This window comes from Pseudorca crassidens, chromosome 2 (genome assembly GCF_039906515.1).
Source record: "Pseudorca crassidens isolate mPseCra1 chromosome 2, mPseCra1.hap1, whole genome shotgun sequence".
NCBI classification, from domain to species: Eukaryota; Metazoa; Chordata; class Mammalia; order Artiodactyla; family Delphinidae; genus Pseudorca; species Pseudorca crassidens.
The window spans coordinates 2,302,787-2,324,844 of record NC_090297.1 but is presented as its reverse complement, the minus strand read 5'-3'; the positions used below and the strand labels follow the sequence as shown (position 1 = coordinate 2,324,844).

The 22,058-nt window shown below is 48.7% G+C and overlaps 1 protein-coding gene across 6 annotated transcripts in view; it reads left to right on the top strand.

Moving 5' to 3' along the window:
• The window catches only part of CEP104 (centrosomal protein 104), a 58,321-nt gene that overhangs the window by 33,681 nt on the left and 2,582 nt on the right, over positions 1-22,058 (top strand). For 4 of the 6 annotated variants that reach the window (XM_067717991.1, XM_067717971.1, XM_067717981.1 and 1 more), the window contains 9 exons: positions 810-986; positions 3,327-3,533; positions 4,002-4,109; positions 15,190-15,226; positions 15,438-15,504; positions 16,311-16,419; positions 18,011-18,149; positions 18,319-18,386; positions 21,251-21,341. In XM_067717991.1, the coding sequence (XP_067574092.1) occupies positions 810-986; positions 3,327-3,533; positions 4,002-4,109; positions 15,190-15,226; positions 15,438-15,504; positions 16,311-16,419; positions 18,011-18,149; positions 18,319-18,386; positions 21,251-21,341 (1,003 nt within the window). Of the gene's footprint in view, positions 1-809; positions 987-3,326; positions 3,534-4,001; positions 4,110-15,189; positions 15,227-15,437; positions 15,505-16,310; positions 16,420-18,010; positions 18,150-18,318; positions 18,387-21,250; positions 21,342-22,058 lie in introns of those variants that run through there. The other 2 variants (XM_067718001.1, XM_067718011.1) reach the window with 2 other exon arrangements.

Genomic DNA, 22,058 nt, shown 5'->3' with positions numbered 1-22,058 from the left:
ACCCTGCATCCCCGTGTCCTCAGCATCTGTGTGTCACGTGCGAGTTCACCGTTCATGCTCTGAGGGGCTGTCCTTCCTCTTTCTTCTTTCCTTTGGTTCAGAGCTACTCACGGGCCCAGAGAGGGAGTTAACTGTACTGTCAAAATGAGAGAGTGTTTTGGGTAGTGTGGCCTGCAGACCTGCTAAAAACAGACGTCTTCCTATATTACGTCTCATATTTTATCAATATTTTATCGTTTCTTCGATCTTTTTCTTTAATATTTTACCATTTTTTTCTTTTTCTGCGTCTGGCTAATTAATGATGAAATCTTAGTTATGGGAAGACTTGCTCACTTGGAGACGTTGGACTGTGTGGAGGTACTTACCCTCCTTCATCTAAACCCATTAGGGGTCTGTTCACCTGGAGTATTGTGTGTGGTTACATGCTTGGCTGACGTTTAATAAATACCGAAATGGTGGTTCTCGCAGCAGGACTAATTTCTTTCAGAATTTTAGAAATTAGAAAACCTTTTTCTTGAGGTTGTGAAATCCTGAGAAGAGAAACCTTAAGTTACTGATCACATTTGCTGTAAAGCTTTCATTAATCTCCAAGTGGTCGTGGTTTTTATTTCTGATGCTTTTGGTTTTTGTTTTTAATTGTTATTACATCTTAAATAGAAACATGAGCTTATAGATCAGTGACTTTACTGCCGTTTGTCACTGTCATTTTTTGTTTCCTGTTTTTTCCTTCAGTGTTTACTTTGCGGATGGCACTAAGTTGCCCTTAGCGTTTTCCAGTAAAACTTAACAAATGATGTTGGTTTTTATAGGAAATGGCCTTGTTTAAGGAAGTGAAGTCTCTCCAGCTTATCCCATCTTACCTGGTCCAGCCATTAAAAGCCAACTCCTCGGCTCACCTGGCCATGAGCCAGATGGCGCTGCTGGCCCGGCTGCTGCGGGACCTGGGCACGGAGGGCATGGGCTTCACCGTGGACAGTGTGATGCGGGTAAGCACCCCAGGGTGGCTGCCGCAGCCTGGGCTCCGAGCTGGTGGCCGGAGCATGGCAAGCATCTGGCCGGTGTTGGCTGCGTGCGGAGGTGGGGGGCGATTTCGGAACGTCGCCGCTTCCTCTGACATGTGAGGGCGCTGGAGTCGCGCTGCCGGTTGCGCCGTGGCATCGGGGCGTGAGCCGTGCAGAGCCGTGTCCCCAGGGAAGCAAGCTCTGCAAGCAATGACGCCGCATCGTAGCGGGTGGCAGGGCTGTGGAAGGAGGTGCATGTTTTATGCTTTGGACAACCCCATGAGCCCCAGAAGTGAACACTGATTGTGTCCGTTCACTTGTAGCCCCTGGACTGCCTCCTGAGTATGGGTCAGTGTCCCCTGTCCTGCCCTGCGTCACGTGGCCACTGTCTGTCCTGCTTCCACGTCAGTTTCCTTGTTCCCCAGCACAGACCATAAGCCGGCCCCACATGCTTACATCCTTGTTAGGGCCACACCCACGTCAGGATCCCAGCGTGAGCTTTGGTCCAGTAAGCTGTGCTGCCATCACAGATGCGCACTCTTCAGGGCAGTGACACAGCAGAGGCTCACTGCCGTCCCTTGTGGCCGGTGCCACCTGTGGGCACTCGGGGGCTCCGTCTCCTCCCAGTGTGATGCCGCGGCTTCACACATGACCTCCAAGGTCACTGAATGGAGGAGGGTGACTAGAGGTTGTGAGTGCAGGTGTCCACAGGCCGAGCCACTCTCAGACATGTCCATCCACTGAGGTGGCCCCATCCTCACGGCAGGGCCCGGGAGGCGTGTACAACTGTGCCCCAAGGAAGTGGGGAAACCGGGTTGGTGAGCACGTCACCCTGTGCGGGTCCGTCTACATGCGGTGGGCTTGATCGAGACGGAGAGTTTAAAAAGGAGGAGAAATGAGTGAAAGTTGGAGGTGGGGGTGAGGCTCTAATTGAAGAAACAAAGCCCCCAGGCAGCCGACGGAACGGGGCCGCAGTGCTCGCTCGGACGGCTCGGCTCAGAGCCGGGCAGCGGCCAGCCAGCCTCTCAACAGGAGGGCGTCGGCTCAAAGCCGAGAGTGGATGGGGAGGTTTGAGGGGCGAGCAGGGAGTATGAGATGCTGCCCTTGACCGCTGAGCAGGGAAACCAACCAGGAAACGTCACGGGTCAGGTTACTGCGTGATGCCAAGGGCCCCAGGATCGCCATGGCCCAAAGTCCAGCCTGAAACCAGCTGGCACAATTCCTGAGCCCGCAGCACCTTCTGCTTCACCTGGGAACACAGAGGAGGAGCGGCCCCAGATTTGAGGGCCTGCAAGGATGCCGGGGGTGACTTGGTGATGGACACGCGGGGTGGGAAAGACTCGCGGGAGGTGGCAGACGGGAGGGAGTGCAGACAGGTGAGCTGGAGAGGCAGGAGGTGATCATCCCGGGGGTGCCTCACGGTCAGAACTTCTCGAGCTGGTGCAGGGGTTGGGAAGGACAAGGTCTGGGGTAAAACCTGAGTGTGTGGCAGGCGGAGACAGAGGAAGTGAGGAAGCCCAGCCAGTGAGGGGCCAGCGCCCAAAGGACCAGGAGGGGACGTGGGTTTACTATACGTGGGAACGTCGGATATTGTGATGTGTTCGGATGACACTAAAGAGCTTAAAATGGATGGGGTGAGTCGTTCGCCTACTTCAAGGTCATGCACAGATCTTGAAAAAGGAACATTGAATAAGAAGAAGTAAAGTGTCAGAATGATAAGCACAGTGAATCATTTATAATGTCAAACAAAAATCCTACGTGTACACACACACACGCACACGGCACGTACACTGTGCAGCAAATGAAGACGTCTGGGGGGCGCGTGCCCGCTTCAGGACACTGATGCCTCTGACGGGGGGTGGGGGGAGGGGACAGGGGGCCAGGGAGACTTCAAGGGGACTTGCACCGTAGTCCTAGGGTTCTGTTTCTTAGAAAGAGTTGAAGCAAACCTGGCAAAAATGATAGACGTTGGTTAATCTAGATGGTGGATGCATGAAGTTTATTATATTTCTTCTTTATGATTGAAATATTTTCTAATACTTAATATGAAGTTTCTGGAGGGATGTAACTTTAAAAATGCTATTTAATACCTGAAGTAGGAAAAAGGAAAACACTAATAATTGTAAATACAACATAGGTTCAGCTGCACATGTAAAGTAAAGGAAGTGAGGAAAACTCTGTATCTTAATAGCTGGAATTCTATGGGCATTGTCATCCATGTTTTTCAAATGTCCACGATGTCCCTATGTTTCTTTTATGCCAGAAGAAATAAACGTGGCTATTTTGAGACCCAGTAACAAGAGCACGTCCCAACCCTATTCTTAGTTCGCAGTGCGGGCCCTGGAGCACAGGGAGCACAAGGTGCGGGATTCGGCGGTGGGGATGATCCTGGACCTGTACGCGCAGCACCGGGCTCTGGTCCTCGAGTGCCTCCCTCCCGAGGAGAGTGCCACCCGCAGGAGCGTCCTCTATAAGACACTTTTTGAGGGATTTGCTACAATAGACGGCAGACCTACAGATGCTGAAATTAGGGTAAGTTAACTTCCGTGAAGTTATGACCTGGTCCCGGGTTTAAGAAGTGACTTGGTACGTGAGTAAACTGACACATCGTTCACGGGGCTATGGGGTCAGGAAACACAGCACACGGAGGACACTGGTGCCTGAGCCCACGTCCTGGCTCTTCCACCTTGTCTGTGTAGGGATGATGATGGCCGGGAGGACACCTGCAGTGTTTATCAACAGGAAACATTTAACACAACACTGTTAATGAACTATACCCCGATATAAAATTTTAAAAAAATTTTTTAATTCCAGAAAAAAAAAACAACCAGTAAACATTTATTAGATGAATCTGGTGGATTTTCTTTTAATTCTAGCTATAGTGTTAGTCTTAGTGACGATCACAATACATAAGAAACATAATTTATATGCTATAACTTATCACTCAATTTCCAGCGCTACCCTAAAAATCAATTCTAACGGAAAATCATTTCATACCAGGCACAGAAAAGAGCAGCTACAGAAGAAGCAGAAAAACGCAAGAAAGAAGAAATTAAAGCTTTACAAGGGCAGTCGGCAACACTAAAGGAGATGCAGGCTGAAGTCCAGGTTGGCAAGGTTCACTGTCTTTCCCCGTCATGCTCTCGGTCAAAATCCTGTGACCGTTTATTTCCTTACGTAGATGCACAGCATGCTTGGTTTGCTTTTCGTGGGACTCTCCAAATGGGTATCTCTATTCTTTGTTGTTTTTTAAATTAGTTTAGGGGTAAATAAAAGGAATCCTCCACTGAATCATTTGCATGCTCTTTTTTTTTTTTAACATCTTTATTGGAGTATAATTGCTTTACAATAGTGTGTTAGTTTCTGCTTTATAACAAAGTGAATCAGTTATACATATGTTCCCATATCTCTTCCCTCTTGCGTCTCCCTCCCTCCCACCCTCCCTATCCCACCCCACTAGGTGGTCACAAAGCACCGAGCTGATCTCCCTGTGCTATGCGGCTGCTTCCCACTAGCTATCTGTTTTACGCTTGGTAGTGTATATATGTCCATGCCCCTCTCTCACTTTGTCACAGCTTACCCTTCCCTCTCCCCATATCCTCAAGTCCATTCTCTAGTAGGTCTGTGTCTTTATTCCTGTCTTACCCCTAGGTTCTTCATGACATTTTTTTCCCTTACATTCCATATATATGTGTTAGCATTCGGTATTTGTCTTGCTTTCTGACTTACTTCACTCTGTATGACAGACTCTAGGTACATCCACCTCACTACAAATAACTAAATTTCATTTCTTTTTATGGATGAGTAATATTCCATTGTATATATGTGCCACATCTTCTTTATCCATTCATCCGATGATGGACATTTAGGTTGCTTCCATCTCCGGGCTATTGTAAATAGAGCTGCAATGAACATTTTGGTACATGACTCTTTTTGAATTATGGTTTTCTCAGGGTATATGCCCAGTAGTGGGATTGCTGGGTCATATGGTAGTTCTATTTGTAATTTTTTAAGGAACCTCCATACTGTTCTCCATAGTGGCTGTACCAATTCACATTCCCACCAGCAGTGCAAGAGGGTTCCCTTTTCTCCACACCCTCTCCAGCATTTATTGTTTATAGATTTTTTGATGATGGCCATTCTGACTGGTGTGAGATGATATCTAATTGTAGTTTTGATTTGCATTTCTCTAATGATTAATGATGTTGAGCATTCTTTCATGTGTTTGTTGGCAATCTGTATATCTTCTTTGGAGAAATGTCTATTTAGGTCTTCTGCCCATTTTTGGATTGGGTTGTTTGTTTTTTTGTTATTGAGCTGCATGAGCTGCTTGAAAATTTTGGAGATTAATCCTTTGTCAGTTGCTTCATTTGCAAATATTTTCTCCCATTCTGAGGGTTTTCTTTTGGTCTTGTTTATGGTTTCCTTTGCTATGCAAAAGCTTTGAAGTTTCATTAGGTCCCATTTGTTTATTTTTGTTTTTATTTCCATTTCTCTAGGAGGTGGGTCAAAAAGGATCTTGTTGTGATTTATGTCATAGAGTGTTCTGCCTATGTTTTCCTTTAAGAGTTTGATAGTTTCTGGCCTTACATTTAGGTCTTTAATCCATTTTGAGCTTATTTTTGTGTATGGTGTTAGGGAGTGATCTAATCTCATACTTTTACATGTACCTGTCCAGTTTTCCCAGCACCACTTATTGAAGAGGCTGTCCTTTCTCCACTGTACATTCCTGCCTCCTTTATCAAAGTTAAGGGGACCATATGTGCGTGGGTTTATCTCTGGGCTTTCTATCCTGTTCCATTGATCTATGTTTCTGTTTCTGTGCCAGTACCATACTGTCTTGATTACTGTAGCTTTGTAGTATAGTCTGCAGTCAGGGAGCCTGATTCCTCCAGCTCCGTTTTTCGTTCTCAAGATAGCTTTGGCTATTCGGGGTCTTTTGTGTTTCCATACAGATTGTGAAATTTTTTTGTTCTAGTTCTGTGAAAAATGCCAGTGGTAGTTTGATAGGGATTGCATTGAATCTGTAGATTGCTTTGAGTAGTAGAGTCATTTTCACAATGTTGATTCTTCCAATCCAAGAACATGGTATACCTCTCCATCTCTTTGTGTCATCCTTAATTTCTTTCATCAGTGTCTTATAATTTTCAGCATACAGGTCTTTTGTCTCCTTAGGTAGGTTTATTCCTAGATATTTTATTCTTTTTGTTGCAGTGGTAAATGGGAGTGTTTTCTTGATTTCACTTTCATATTTTTCATCATTAGTGTATAGGAATGCCAGAGATTTCTGTGCACTAATTTTGTATGCTGCAACTTTACCAAATTCGTTGATTAGCTCTAGTAGTTTTCTGGTAGCATCTTTAGGATTTTCTATGTATAGGATCATGTCATCTGCAGACAGTGACGGCTTTACTTCTTTTCCGATTTGGATTCCTTTTATATCCTTTTCTTCTCTGATTGCTGTGGCTAAAACTTCCAAAACTAGGTGGAATAAGATTGGTGAGAGTGGGCAACCTTGTCTTGTTCCTGATCTTAGTGGAAATGCTTTCAGTTTTTCACCATTGAGGATGATGTTGGCTGTGGGTTTGTCATATATGGCCTTTATTATGTTGAGGAAAGTTCTCTCTATGCCTACTTTCTGCAGGGTTTTTATCATAAATGGGTGTTGAATTTTGTCGAAAGCTTTCTCTGCATCTATTGAGATGATCATATGCTTTTCCTCCTTCAATTTGTTAATATGGTGTATCACATTGATTGATTTGCATATATTGAAGAATCCTTGCATTCCTGGAATAAACCCCACTTGATCATGGTGTATGATCCTTTTAATGTGCTGTTGTATTCTGTTTGCTAGTATTTTGTTGAGGATTTTTGCATCTATGTTCATCAGTGATATTGGCCGGTAGTTTTCTTTCCTTGTGACATCCTTGTCTGGTTTTGGTATCAGGGTGATGGTGGCCTCATAGAATGAGTTTGGGAGTGTTCCTCCCTCTGCTATATTTTGGAAGAGTTTGAGAAAGATAGGTGTTAGCTCTTCTCTAAATGTTTGATAGAATTCGCCTGTGAAGCATCTGGTCCTGGGCTTTTGTTTGTTGGAAGATTTTTAATCACAGTTTCAATTTCAGTGCTTGTGATTGGTCTGTTCATATTTTCTATTTCTTCCTGATTCAGTCTTGGCAGGTTGTGCATTTCTAAGAATTTGTCCATTTGTTACAGGTTGTCCATTTTATTGGCATAGAGTTGCTTGTAGTAATCTCTCATGATCTTTTGTATTTCTGCAGTGTCAGTTGTTACTTCTCCTTTTTCATTTTTAATTCTATTGATTTGAGTCTTCTCCCTTCAAACTATCAAAACTTAAATACAAAGAAAACATATTAAAAGCAGCAAGGGAAAAACAACAAATAACACACAAGGGAATCCCCATAAGGTTAACAGCTGATCTTTCAGCAGAAACTCTGCAAGCCAGAAGGGAGTGGCAGGACATATTTAAAGTGATGAAGGAGAAAAGCCTACAACCAAGATTACTCTACCCAGCAAGGATCTCATTCAGATTTGATGGAGAAATTAAAACCTTTACAGACAAGGAAAAGCTGAGAGAGTTCAGCACCACCAAACCAGCTTTACAACAAATGCTAAAGGAACTTCTCTAGGCAAGAAACACAAGAGAAGGAAAAGACCTACAATAACAAACCCAAAACAATTAAGAAAATGGGAATAGGAACATACATATCGATAATTACCTTCAATGTAAATGGATTAAATGCTCCCACCAAAAGACACAGACTGGCTGAATGGATACAAAAACAAGACCCATATATATGCTGTCTACAAGAGACCCACTTCAGACCTAGAGATGCATACAGACTGAAAGTGAGGGAATGGAAAAAGATATGCCATGCAAATGGAAATCAAAAGAAAGCTGGAGTAGCAATTCTCATATCAGACAAAATAGACTTTAAAATAAAGACTATTACAAGAGACAAAGAAGGACACTACATAATGATCAAGGGATCGATCCAAGAAGAAGATATAACAATTGTAAATATTTATGCACCCAACATAGGAGCACCTCAATACATAAGGCAAATACTAACAGCCATAAAAGGGGAAATCGACAGTAACACATTCATAGTAGGGGACTTTAACACCCCACTTTCACCAATGGACAGGTCATCCAAAATGAAAATAAATAAGGAAACACAAGCTTTAAATGATACATTAAACAAGATGGACTTAATTGATATTTATAGGACATTCCATCCAAAAACAACAGAATACACATTTTTCTCAAGTGCTCATGGAACATTCTCCAGGATAGATCATATCTTGGGTCACAAATCAAGCCTTGGTAAATTTAAGAAAATGGAAATTGTATCAAGTATCTTTTCTGACCACAACACTATGAGACTAGATGTCAATTACAGGAAAAGATCTGTAAAAAATACAAACACATGGAGGCTAAACAATACACTACTTAATAACGAAGTGATCACTGAAGAAATCAAAGAGGAAATCAAAAAATACGTAGAAACAAATGACAGTGGAGACACGAAAACCCAAAACCTATGGGATGCAGCAAAAGCAGTTCTAAGAAGGAAGTTTATAGCAATATAAGCCCACCTTAAGAAACAGGAAACATCTCGAATAAACAACCTAACCTTGCACCTAAAGCAATTAGAGAAAGAAGAACAAAAAAAACCCCAAAGTTAGCAGAAGGAAAGAAATCATAAAAATCAGATCAGAAATAAATGAAAAAGAAATGAAGGAAACGATAGCAAAGACCAATAAAACTAAAAGCTGGTTCTTTGAGAAGATAAACAAAATTGATAAACCATTAGCCAGACCAAGAAAAAAATGGAGAAGACTCAAATCAATAGAATTAGAAATGAAAAAGCAGAAGTAACAACTGACACCGCAGAAATACAAAAAGATCATGAGAGATTACTACAAGCAACTCTATGCCAATAAAATGGACAACCTGGAAGAAACGGACAAATTCTTAGAAATGCACAACCTGCCAAGACTGAATCAGGAAGAAATAGAAAATATGAACAGACCAATCACAAGCACTGAAATTGAAACTGTGATTAAAAATCTTCCAACAAACAAAAGCCAGGACCAGATGGCTTCACAGGCGAATTCTATCAAAATTTAGAGAAGAGCTAACACCTATCCTTCTCAAACCCTTCCAAAATATAGCAGAGGGAGGAACACTCCCAAATTCATTCTACGAGGCCACCATCACCTTGATACCAAAACCAGACAAGGATGTCACAAAGAAAGAAAACTACAGGCCAATATCACTGATGAACATAGACGCAAAAATCCTCAACAAAATACTAGCAAACAGAATACAACAGCACATTAAAAGGATCATACACCATGATCAAGTGGGGTTTATTCCAGGAATGCAAGGATCCTTCAATATACGCAAATCAATCAATGTGATACACCATATTAACAAATTGAAGGAGAAAAACCATATGATCATCTCAATAGATGCAGAAAAAGCTTTTGACAAGATTCAACACCCATTTATGATAAAAACCCTGCAGAAAGTAGGCATAGAGGGAACTTTCCTCAACATAATAAAGGCCATATATGACAAACCCACAGCCAACATCATCCTCAATGGTGAAAAACTGAAAGCATTTCCACTAAGATCAGGAACAAGACAAGGTTGCCCACTCTCACCAATCTTATTCCACCTAGTTTTGGAAGTTTTAGCCACAGCAATCAGAGAAGAAAAGGAAATAAAAGGAATCCAAATCGGAAAAGAAGAAGTAAAGCCGTCACAGTTTGCAGATGACATGATAGTATACACAGAGAATCCTAAAGATGCTACCAGAAAACTACTAGAGCTAATCAACGAATTTGGTAAAGTTGCAGGATAAAAAATTAATGCACAGAAATATCTGGCATTCCTATACACTAATGATGAAAAATATGAAAGTGAAATCAAGAAAACACTCCCATTTACCACTGCAACAAAAAGAATAAAATATCTAGGAATAAACCTACCTAAGGAGACAAAAGACCTGTATGCTGAAAATTATAAGACACTGATGAAAGAAATTAAAGATGATACAAATAGATGGAGAGATATACCATGTTCTTGGATTGGAAGAATCAACATTGTGAAAATGACTCTACTACTCAAAGCAATCTACAGATTCAATGCAATCCCTATCAAACTACCACTGGCATTTTTCACAGAACTAGAACAAAAAATTTCACAATTTATGAAACACAAAAGACCCTGAATAGCCAAAGCAATCTTAAGAACGAAAAACGGAACTGGAGGAATCAGGGTCCCTGACTTCAGATTATACTACAAAGCTACAGTAATCAAGACAGTATGGTACTGGCACAAAAACAGAAAGATACATTAATGGAACAGGATGGAAAGCCCAGAGATAAACCCACGCACATATGGTCACCTTATCTTTGATAAAGGAGGCAGGAATGTACAGTGGAGAAAGAACAGCCTCTTCAATAAGTGGTGCTGGGTAAACTGGACAGGTACATGTAAAAGTATGAGATTAGATCACTCCCTAACACCATACACAAAAATAAGCTCAAAATGGATTAAAGACCTAAATGTAAGGCCAGAAACTATCAAACTCTTAAAGGAAAACATAGGCAGAACACTCTATGACATAAATCACAACAAGATCCTTTTTGACCCACCTCCTAGAGAAATGGAAATAAAAACAAAAATAAATGGGACCTAATGAAACTTCAAAGCTTTCGCACAGCAAAGGAAACCATAAACAAGACCAAAAGAAAACCCTCAGAATGGGAGAAAATATTTGCAAATGAAGCAACTGACAGAGGATTAATCTCCAAAATTTTCAAGCAGCTCATGCAGCTCAATAACAAAAAAACAAACAACCCAATCCAAAAATGGGCAGAAGACCTAAATAGACATTTCTCCAAAGAAGATATACAGATTGCCAACAAACACATGAAAGAATGCTCAACATCATTAATCATTAGAGAAATGCAAATCAAAACTACAATTAGATATCATCTCACACCAGTCAGAATGGCCATCATCAAAAAATCTATAAACAATAAATGCTGGAGAGGGTGTGGAGAAAAGGGAACACTCTTGCACTGCTGGTGAGAATGTGAATTGGTACAGCCACTATGGAGAACAGTATGGAGGTTCCTTAAAAAACTACAAATAGGGCTTCCCTTGTGGCACAGTGGTTGAGAGTCCACCTGCCGATGCAGGGGACACGGGTTCGTGCCCCGGTCCAGGAAGATCCCACATGCTGCAGAGCGGCTGGGCCCGTGAGCCATGGCCGCTGAGCCTGTGCATCTGGAGCCTGTGCTCCGCAACGGGAGAGGCCACAGCAGTGAGAGGCCTGCGTACCGCAAAAAAAAAAAAAAAAACTACAAATAGAACTACCATATGACCCAGCAATCCCACACCTGGGCATATACCCTGAGAAAACCATAATTCAAAAAGAGTCATGTACCAAAATGTTCATTCCAGCTCTATTTACAATAGCCCAGAGATGGAAACAACCTAAGTGCCCATCATCGGATGAATGGATAAAGAAGATGTGGCACATATATACAATGGAATATTACTCAGCCATAAACAGAAACGAAATTGAGTTATTTGTAGTGAGGTGGATGTACCTAGAGTCTGTCATACAGAGTGAAGTAAGTCAGAAAGAGCAAGACAAATACCGTATGCTGACACATATATATGGAATTTAAGAAAAAAAAATCATGAAGAACCTAGGGGTAAGACAGGAATAAAGACACAGACCTACTAGAGAATGGACTTGAGGATATGGGGAGAGGGAAGGGTAAGCTGTGACAAAGTGAGAGAGGGGCATGGACATATATACACTACCAAGCGTAAAATAGATAGCTCGTGGGAAGCAGCCACACAGCACAGGGAGATCAGCTCGGTGCTTTGTGCCCGCCTGGAGGGGTGGAATAGAGAGGGTGGGAGGGAGGGAGACGCAAGAGGGAAGAGATATGGGAACATATGTATATGTATAACTGATTCACTTTGTTATAAAGCAGAAACTAACACACCATTGTAAAGCAATTATACCCCAATAAAGATGTTTAAAAAAAAGAACAAAAAAAAACCCAAAGTTAGCATAAGGAAAGAAATCATAAAGATCATATCAAAAAGAAATGAAGGAAACGATAGCAGAGATCAATAAAACTAAAAGCTGGTTCTTTGAGAAGATAAACAAAATTGATAAACCATTAGCCAGACTCATCAAGAAAAAAAGGGAGAAGACTTAAGTCAATAGAATTAGAAATGAAAAAGGAGAAGTAACATTTGCATGCTCGTCATTCTTCCCAGGGATGAAGTGTGCTGCTGGCCCAGCCGTGTTTAGAGAGGACGCTCGGAGCTGCAGGAGTTGGCGGAGCGGGGTGGGGGTAGAGGGACAGAAGTCCTCTCTGCAGCTTCTCGCCTCCTTCAGAGGCAAAGGAGGAAAAGGAGCTTGAATAGGAAGATCTGATTTCCGTGCATTAAAAAAGTAAGGTTTGGGGCAAATGCTGCCCGTCAGGAAGCACTGAGTCCTAGTGCGCAGGGGGCATCAGATGGTGTTTGGTTGTATGAAACGTGTCCCTTCTGAAGGGCCCTGCCTCTGTGATTTAAATTTGTGCCATCACTCTGGTTTTTGTGATTAAGTTCCTTAAGTTGATAGTAAAAGGGAGAGGACGTGGGTGCATAAGGCCGGCTGTGCTCATGAGGGTGAGTCTCCTGGGAAATGCTCTGACCACCGCTTTTTAGAAAAAGAATAAGTGACTAAAAATGGCAAAAAAGAAAGAAAATACGACCGAGTGTATGTTGAAGTGCCTGTGACAGAAAGTGACAGTGACATTTCCGCTGGACGCTGGCATGTCAGAATGCCTGTGAGAAGAGCGGGAAAGCGGCCACCAAGGAACAGAAGAGAGGAGGCGGGGGACCGGTGGGGCAGCGCGGGAGCAGTGCCCGGCCTGGGAGCTGCAGAGGTCACCAGGCTGTGCGTCCCCGCAGCATCTGTGGTGCGGGGCATGGAGGCCTGTCCTCCGGCTCGTTTCATCCTTCAGTGTTTGTTGAGCGCCTGCACTGGGCCAGCCCTGCCCTGGGCTCCAGAGATGCAGCAGGAACAAGGGCCACTGCTCCAGGAGGAGAGACCACACGGCACGGCCGCTTGGGAGGGTGGGTGCCGTCCTGCCGTCCTTGTCCTGAGATGATCACTGAAGCCATCTCGCAGGAGGATGACAGAATCTTTTTTTCTATTTTTTATTATTGTAAAATATACATATCATGAGATTTACCATTTTAACCATTTTTAAGTGTACAGTTCTGTGCCATTGAAGACATTCACATCGTTGTGTAGACACCACCACCATCCAGCTCCAAAACTTTTGAGAACAGCAGAATATTTTTAAATCACCCGATTGCTCAAGAGTTTTCGGAAAAGATTCTTAAATTACTAATCAGTTGTCTAATCTGTTCAAAGCATAGATTAAGGTAGATTTTATAACTAAAAATTTAACTTTTGGCATTGTTCATTTGTCTCCCTGCAAGATATACGAACCCATCTCTCATTAATAAGGATTGTTTTTGACGCCCAGAATCCGTTTGTGTGAGTTTGCTTTCTTCAGTTGGTAGGTGTATAAATCACGTGAACCCTGTTTGCAAGTGTAGTGTCAGTCTGTCAGGTGCTTCCCCAGTCCTAAAATTGTATTCTCCTGTGTTTTCTGTATTCAGAGCTTGGGTTGGAGAGAAGCTCCCATCGTGGAAGCTTTGATTTTCTGCAGTCACAGTAGGCGGTGTCTACGTATTGCGTCCCTTAATGCCGTGGATAGGGGACCAGCTCGTCCCTGTCCTGCCGTGAAACTGCAAGTCCCAGATGCGCCTCCCCCACCAGTGGCCAGCAGCCCAGGCCACGTGGGTCTAGCAGGCTCAGGTGGGGCAGACTGGCCAGTGCAGGGAGGAAGGCTTGGTGACAGGAGGAGCCCCCGGGAGGCCCCTGAGGGGCAGGAGGAGAGCTCGGTGCAGAGGGGCAGCTTCCCGCCGTGGACACACAGGGCCCTGCACCCTGTCCTTCCTCCGGTCAGCACTGTGCCCCCGGCTGTCACCTCCCACAGTGGGGACGCCCAGCAGCCAAGACCCACGAGGCAGATACGCGGTGCGTGAGGGTGTGGTGCCCGCGCAGGGCAAGAGGAAGCCAGAGGAGGGAGGCGGTCAGCTGACCGCCTGACACCACATGACGCTGCGTGGCGGGGGGGCCCCCGGGGCAGCAGTGCCGTGGCCTGTGGAGCCTCCAGGGGTCCCTTTACAGGGGCAGTAATGGGCCGCCCTGGCCACTGTGTTTGCAGGTGGTGGGAAGGGCAGGCTCCTGGAGTGCTGAAGCAGAGCCTGCGGGGCTCACTGATGGGTCGGGGACAGGCCACACCTGGAACAGGAGGGAGGGGTGGGAGCCGCTGGGGTCTCCAGGCTTCGTGGCCTGAATACCTAGAAGACTGGCGGTTCTGGGCTCTGCGCCAGAGGCTGCGAGGGGCGCACGTGAGGGGGAGCCTGTGGGCGGGGAAGGGGGGGTTGGTCTGGTTGAGTCACATTTAAGTGACGTTAAGACCCAAGTACATGCTGGGTAGCAGAGAGGCCCAGGTGGTGGCACAAACGTTAGGGTCATGAGCACAGAGATGGGTGTGCAGCCTGGGACCTGGGCAAAAGCACCGTCAGGGTCTGTATGGACAAACGGGGGGCGGGCTGAGTCCTGGAGGGGGCGCAGGGGGCGCCCTGGGAGCCCGACTCAGAAGGGCCTGGAGGAGACGGGTGAGGAGAGTCACGTGCCGCCGGGAGCCCATGGCGCGTTCTTCGGGCGGGCAGCCACTGATGATGGGCAGGCGACCCGAAGGGGGTGCAGGTGGCCTTGATGAAGAGTGGTTTCCAAGGAGACGGGGGGGGCGGGCAGGAGCCCGAGGGAGGGGCTGTGGAGGGCAGGAGCCCGAGGGAGGGGCTGTGGAGGGCAGGACGGAGGAGACTGCTGCCCACGGACTGAGAGGGCGACTCTTCCAAACAAGTGTGTTGTTTGCAGACGGAGGTTCTGCCACACAGCCTAAGGTCACGCCTCCAGGATCACAGTAGACCCTGGGTAGACTCTCACTCGCCCTGCAGCCATTCGTCCCTGATCTTTCTGTTCTTCTGTTTCAGGAAAAAGAGAGTGAAGCTGCGAAGGCCGAGAATCAGGGTACGTAGAACGCACATCGTGAAAGCTCTGCGTAGTCACGCCGCGAATGTCTGCATCTCCGACACTTCAGGGCTGAATGCAAAATACTACCTTTACTAACTGGTAGCTTTTAAACTGTATTTCCCATCCAACTGGTTAACTGGCTACTAAAACTTTGAAAATAGTTTTCTACCAAAGGTTATTTAAATAGCTTTCTTTTTAATTTCTTTAGACACTCAAGGAAGGAAAGCGGCCCCACCTAATGCTCCAGAAATTCCAGATAATCACTATTTAGATAAGTGAGTAAAGTTGTCTCTAACCCACTGTAGAATAAGTAGAGGGACTAACCCATAAAAATGCCGTCAGATAAATATATTCCCCCTGGTTCATGAGGCTCACGTGACCTAGTTGGCTCTTTTCAGTGATTCTGAAAGCTAGGAAATTGCCCTCCAAACCAGGAGCACCAGCTGTGAGTCAAGGTAACCTTTCCTCTCTTCCCCGACAGAAACGAGCAGGCTGTTTGTCAGAAGTCCTGTTACAGGCCAGAAATTCTTTTAGTGTTTGATGAAAGTATAGTTGATTTACGGTGTGTTGGTCTCTGCTGTACAGCAGAGTGACTCAGTTATACGTATATATGTTCTTTCTCATCTTCTCCACTATGGCTTATCACAGGACATTGAATATGGTCAGGCTCAAACTTTACAGCAGCAAAATGCTTTCTCCTGTGCTGTGGCTGAGACAGATCTACAAGGAATTTAAGGGAGATGTCTTGGTCTAATCTTTTCTTGTGATTTAAAATATCCTTTCTGCTTGGTGACGCTGACAGAGTTAGAATTCTAAGGGATCTTAAGCTACTTTTCCTCAAACCCCTACGTGGTAAAGACTCTTGTTTACGCCCTTTGATAGAGGAGCTACCCAGCCCCTCCTGAGGCCCCTCTGTGAGGGGCAGCCGTGCCTCCAGGTCAAGCTGAAGCCCACTCAGTGGGTCCGGGATGGTGGCCGCAGGCTGGGCATGGGGGCGTCACAGAGCTCCCCGGGAGCCGGCAGGATGGGGATGGCTAAACTGGGTCTGTGCTTCATTTCTTACCTTTCTGTTTTGTTTCAGTTTATGCATTTTTTGTGGGGAGAGGAGCGACTCCTTCACAGAAGAAGGCCTGGATCTCCATTACTGGAAGCACTGTCTTATGCTGACGAGATGTGACTACTGCAAACAGGTCAGGTGCTGGGCACGGGCGGGCCAGACCCAGGCAGGCGAGCTGGGCACGCAGTTCCCGAAGGCCGAGTCACAAAAATGTCCCAAATCTTAGCATTTTCAGAGGAAAAGTTATGGGGAAAGTTTTGTTGGGGTTGATTTTTCTTACTTTATTATTAGAGTATAACATATATATAAATGTATACAAGTCATGGGTGTTACAGCTCCTGAATTATCGCAAGATAAAGAAATCCACGTAACCGCCAGCAGGCCAGGTACCGCAAGGTACCCCACCCTCCTCCCCAGGGCCATCACTGTCCTCATGTCTGTTTCTTGCTTTGTGAGTCTTACTGAAGTGGAATCATACGCTACGTCTGGGGTTTGCTGTACAGTATTCCATTGTCTGAATGTACCACAATTTATCAGTCCTTTCTACTGCATCTGGGTTTGGGGTGAGACTGTTAGGAATAGCGTTGCTACAGACACCCTTGTGTAATCTTCCGCGCGTGCGGACGCACGTTTTTGGGCGTACACCTCGCTGTAGGACGGCTGGGTGGGCTCGCGTCCAGCTGCAGAAGGCCAGTGTGAGCCGCGCGCCTAGTGTCCGGGCGGGAGCCGCCCCCCGTCCTCGCCAGCCTCGCAGTCGCCACCTGCCACGCGCATGTCACGCTCTCCTGACGATGCTGGGCTGGAGCCCTGTCCCCCTGCTGGCCTCTCGCTGACCTCTTTTGCGAAGCACTTCTAGTTTCTCACCCATATTTTGAATTGGGTGCCAGTCCCACTATTGCTGACGTGTAGTCATTCTTGACACACCCGGATGTGCGTCCTTCGCCACTTGAATGTGTGGTGTCCACTCTGTGTCTGGCCTCTTCACCAACGAGCAGGAGCTTTTCATTTTAATGTTGTCCACCCTACTGACCCGTTCTAGGGTTAATGCTTGGGCACCCTGTTGAAGGGGTCCTCGCGCACCCCAGTTGTTCATCTTTCCTCTATGCAGCCAGCCAGCCCTTCTTTAGACAGAGGAGGGGAACCAGAAGGGGAGTGACCTTCTCTCCTGTCCTGGGTGCTCTCAGGCCTGCAGGGGCGGGGTGGGCAGGCCCCACCCTCTGAGCAGCTCCTCCCCACCCTGGCTGGCGGTGCAGACTCCTCCCCCCGGCGTGGCCTGGCTCCTCTGGCAGCAGGCGAGAGTCTGCGGTGTGAAGCTCTAGGGTGTGTACAAGCCCCTCCTGGCAAAGAGGTCACAGTGGTGAAAGGGTCTCTTCTTGTGACCCGTTTCCGGGCACGTTCTTAGAAATGGCCGGGAGCCGGGATTGAACCCAAGGCCATGTAGACCCCTGAGCTCTTCAGAGTACAGGGCAGGGTTAGTGTTGTGGGTGAACCGTTGCTTCCCCTCCCCGCTTAGCCGTGGCCTCTGGATGCTCCTGAGGTAGCATGGCAAGCAGGATGTGAGGTCTCCAGCCACGTGTACGTGACTGCACAGGTAACAGGTGTGCGCCTCCCTTCCCGAGTGGTGCTGGCGGGACAGGAAGCGCGCGCTCGTGCAGGGGCCGGGGCCGGGGCCGCACGCGCCTCAGGGCGCTCAGCCATGTGACGTGTCCCGTCGTGGCTTCCAGGTGGTGGAGATTTCCAGCCTGACGGAGCATCTGCTGACAGAGTGTGACAAAAAGGACAGCTTTGGGGAGTGTTACCGCTGCAGCGAGGCCATTTTAAAGGAAGAGCTGCCCAGACACATAAAAACGAGAGACTGCAACCGTGAGTGCCCCCGCAGCCCCCCGAGACCCTCGCGTCATCCCCGGAGGCCCGGCTGGGGGGTCGGGGGGCAGATCCCGCGTCTGCCGGTGCCCCTGCCCACCCGTTCCTCTGCGCCGCCATTCACGCCCCACAGGAGTAACTAGATCTTGTCTCATTGAAACCGTTTCAGCTGCCAAAGCGGAGAAGCTGGCGAACCGGTGTCCTCTGTGCCACGAGAATTTCACCCCCGGAGAAGAGGTGAGGGGCTGACGGGGCGACCTGGCTGCGTGGAGGGACGGCAGGCGTCGGGCGGAGGCTGGCCCCCGGGGTGGGGTGAGGCTCTGTCTCAGGATTCCTGCGCTCCCTGCGCAGCACGCCTGTGGCATCTCCCAGGAAGGGGGAGCGAGCGTCTCAGCTCTTTGGGATGGAAGCATGAAGTGGTTTCACTTTTTCCAGGCTTGGCTTTCATCTCCACGTTGGGGCCTAGACTGGCCTCCTGGCCAGATTCTGTAACGCTCTGGTCCCTTGTAATGCATAAAGCTGAGCCCCGTCCAGGTTGGAAATCCTACCTCGTGTCCGGTGCCCAGCACTCCGCCCGCTCCCAGCGTGAGCCACGCGGGTGACACAGCGGCCTAGTTGGGGGGCACCAGGGTCTCCCACCCTCTCCTCCACGCGCCCCGTCCTCTGGTGTCAGCCCGATCACTCTGGCTCACACGACGCCAGCGCTGCCCTGCGTGCTGAGCTCCCGCGGGGCCCAGCAGGCCCAGCCTCTCCTGCCCTGAGCCCCTCAGCCGCGGCCACCTGCAGTCCACCCACTGCGTCCACTGCGGGGTCCCTTGTCCCAGCCCTGGGGCTGTGGTGCCAATAGGATGGCTCAGACCCAGCGACGCCCCACCGTGCCGGATGGTGGGCCCGGCCGCCCGCTGCTCCCTCAGCGCCCCGGCCATCCGGCCGTCCAGGGCTCATCCTCTCTCCCTCTCAGAAAACGTCACACACGTAACAGAGACAAGCATGGGAACCACGTGCCTCCTCACGGGCCGTGTGTGGGGAAGGCACGGTGAAGGCTTAGGTCTCTGCCATCGTTGACTGGTTTTCAGAACGACAGGTTGGGTCCCCAGCACCTTCCAGTGGTGGCTTATTTGCTTGTTGGATCTTAGCACCATCAGGAACTCACGGCTTAAAACTGTCTGCCGTGTTCAGCTGTTGGCATCGCTGTGCTTAGTGGTGCGTGAACGAGCCGATCTCTGGCCATCAGAGCCTCTGCAGACAGGCTCCTGGCGCTGCCGGTGGCCCAGGGGACTCAGAGCCTCCTGGCCGTCGCAACAAGGTGCCCCACCGAGCCTTCCGTTCCTGGTTCCCTGCAGTGGAAATGACGTTCCAGGACCCCCTCGGGTGCCTCGGGTGCTCCTTGCTCCTGGTTCGGTACCATTCTGGACCTCTTTGCGGACAGAGCCGGGGAAAACGTTGAGATAAATCCATCAAAAGTTCATGGTGGGGGCTTCCCTGGTGGCGCAGTGGTTGAGAGTCCACCTGCCGATGCAGGGGACACGGGTTTGTGCCCCGGTCCGGGAGGATCCCACATGCCGCGGAGCGGCTGGGCCCGTGAGCCATGGCCGCTGAGCCTGCACGTCCAGAGCCTGTGCTCCGCAGCGGGAGAGGCCACAACAGTGAGAAGCCCACGTACCGCAAAAAAAAAAAAAAGTTCATGGTGACGTTCCTGATTCGGAGTCTGAGCTGTAAGGGTCTCTTGAACCTCTGGCGTCGCACGTCTGTGTGTCCTTCCTTCCCTCCCAAGAATCAGTGCCCACAGCCCCCAGAGATGCCCGTTGGACCGTCACAGAGTGTGCATTGCTCGGACCCACGTTCCCCTTGGTGGGGGCTCAGAGCAGCGGTGCGGGTGCTGCAGGCAGGGAGATGCTGCTGGACGCCACGCTGTCCCAGCTCTTTGTGTCCCTCCCGTGCCTCCTTCTGGAGACGTGGGGCAAAAGCATGTCTGCTTCACGGTCACGGGAGTTGCTCCACGTGCTTGTGTCGCCAGTTGTTAACAACTCAGCCTCATTGTTTCAGTCTGTGTTCAAGTCCCAGGGGTTTTCAAACACAAGCTCTACAATTACACGAGATACTTAGACGGTTCCAAAGTCTGTCAAATGAGACTTAGGGAAGACCCGACAGAAGCTGCTGCCCTGCCCACCATCCCTCCTCTTACAGAGCGAGGGGCTTTTTATGGTTTATCCATTTTAGTCCTAAATGTGAACTGCTCTCACATGCCCACACTTTTTCTCTCTCCCTGTGTATTTTTAGAATTTAGGAGCCTTTGAGCTTTTGTTGTCGTTGTCACCTTTACACTATTACTGTCGTACGTGACCAGCCCCTCCTTCTGGAGACCAGTCGGCTCCCTGCTCTGAGCAGCGCAGACATTGGCAGTGGCCTCCTTCCCTTCCTGCCCTCCCCCCAAGCCCCCCGCGTCTGCCTTGAGGGGATGGCATCTGACTCACAGTCAACTGCAGAGACGCATTGGCAGGCTTGTGCTGCTTCTCCTCTGCTTTCTCCGTGTTTTCTTAACGTGGCACCACCCGCCGAGCAGCTTAAACACCCGTTGTTCTATCACAGTTTCTGTGGGTCAGAAGTCCAGGCACGACCTGGCTGGGTCCTCTGCTTGCGGTCTCCCAGGGCTGCACTCGAGGTGTCATCCAGGCTGCGCTCTCATCTGTGGCTCGGCAGGGAAAGGAGCCACTTCCTGGCCCATCGCAGGTGCTGGCAGAATTCTTTTCTTCGTCACTGTAGGACCGAGGGCCCTTCTTCCTTGCTGGCTGTCCAGCAGGGCCACCCTCAGCCCCTGCACCCTGTGCCCCTGGACCGTCGCACGTTGCGCACCCCGCGTGACAGCGGTCTTGGCATGTTTGCTCAGCGGTGATGAGAGCTGGGAGAGGTGTGAAGTGCAGGCAGCATCTCAAGATACATGGGTGCTCCGGCCGTGCACTCAGCACAGGGGGCTCCAAGGCAGGACACGCACAGAGCTCAGGACCCACGCCCGCAGCCGCAGCGCATCGCCACCCCTGGCTCGGTCGTCTCAGTGGCCCCTCTGGTGGCCTGGTTCCCACTCCACCTACCTCTCGTTTCAGGCGTGGAAGGCCCACCTCATGGGCCCCACGGGCTGCACAGTGAACCTGCGCCGGACGCACGTGCTACGCAAGGCGCCCACGCTGCCGCCAGGTAAGCATCCGCCCCGGCCTCGGCCCTGTCCCTGGGTCCCGAACAAGTAGGGTGATCATGTCGTCAGCACCAGCTCTGGCCGAAGCCCCTCCACGTGGTCCTGCTTCCCCACTCACAGAGCTGAGAAACCAAACCGCGGGTGTTCGCAGGCGCACCCCGGGTCTCGTGTCCCTCCGCGCCGTGGGTACCAGTGTCCGGAAACTGGGGGTTCAGTAGGAGACCCGTAGGCGGCGCCACGACCTGACTTCTGAATCCCAGTTCTGGCTGCTTTCTGTAGGGTTTAGAATGCCTTACAGAAGAGTGCTGTTTTTCATTAGAAAATTATTCTTGACCTTGGATACATGACTTTATTTTGGGGCCCTGTGATCAACGAGAACATGAGGAAATGTGTCTCGTGCTCATTCAGCGCCAGGCACCTGCAGGAGCTGCGCCCCTCACACGCACACACACGCACGCGCGCACGCACACATGCACACGTGTGAGGACCAGGGGTGCTGGGGGAGCCACCCCGGCCTCCTAGCCGGGTAACCGGCCCTGGTCACATGGCTGCTGGTCTTTCATTTCGGGAGCTGTTTGAAACTAAAAATTAGGTAAGCGGCTCAGTTCTTTCCTCTGACCGTGCGTCAGGCTCCTCCTCTGGCTCTTTCTTCCTCTCCTGCCGTCGCATGTGCATCCTCGAGGGTGGCCCGCCCAGCCCCCTCTCACATCTGCCGGCCC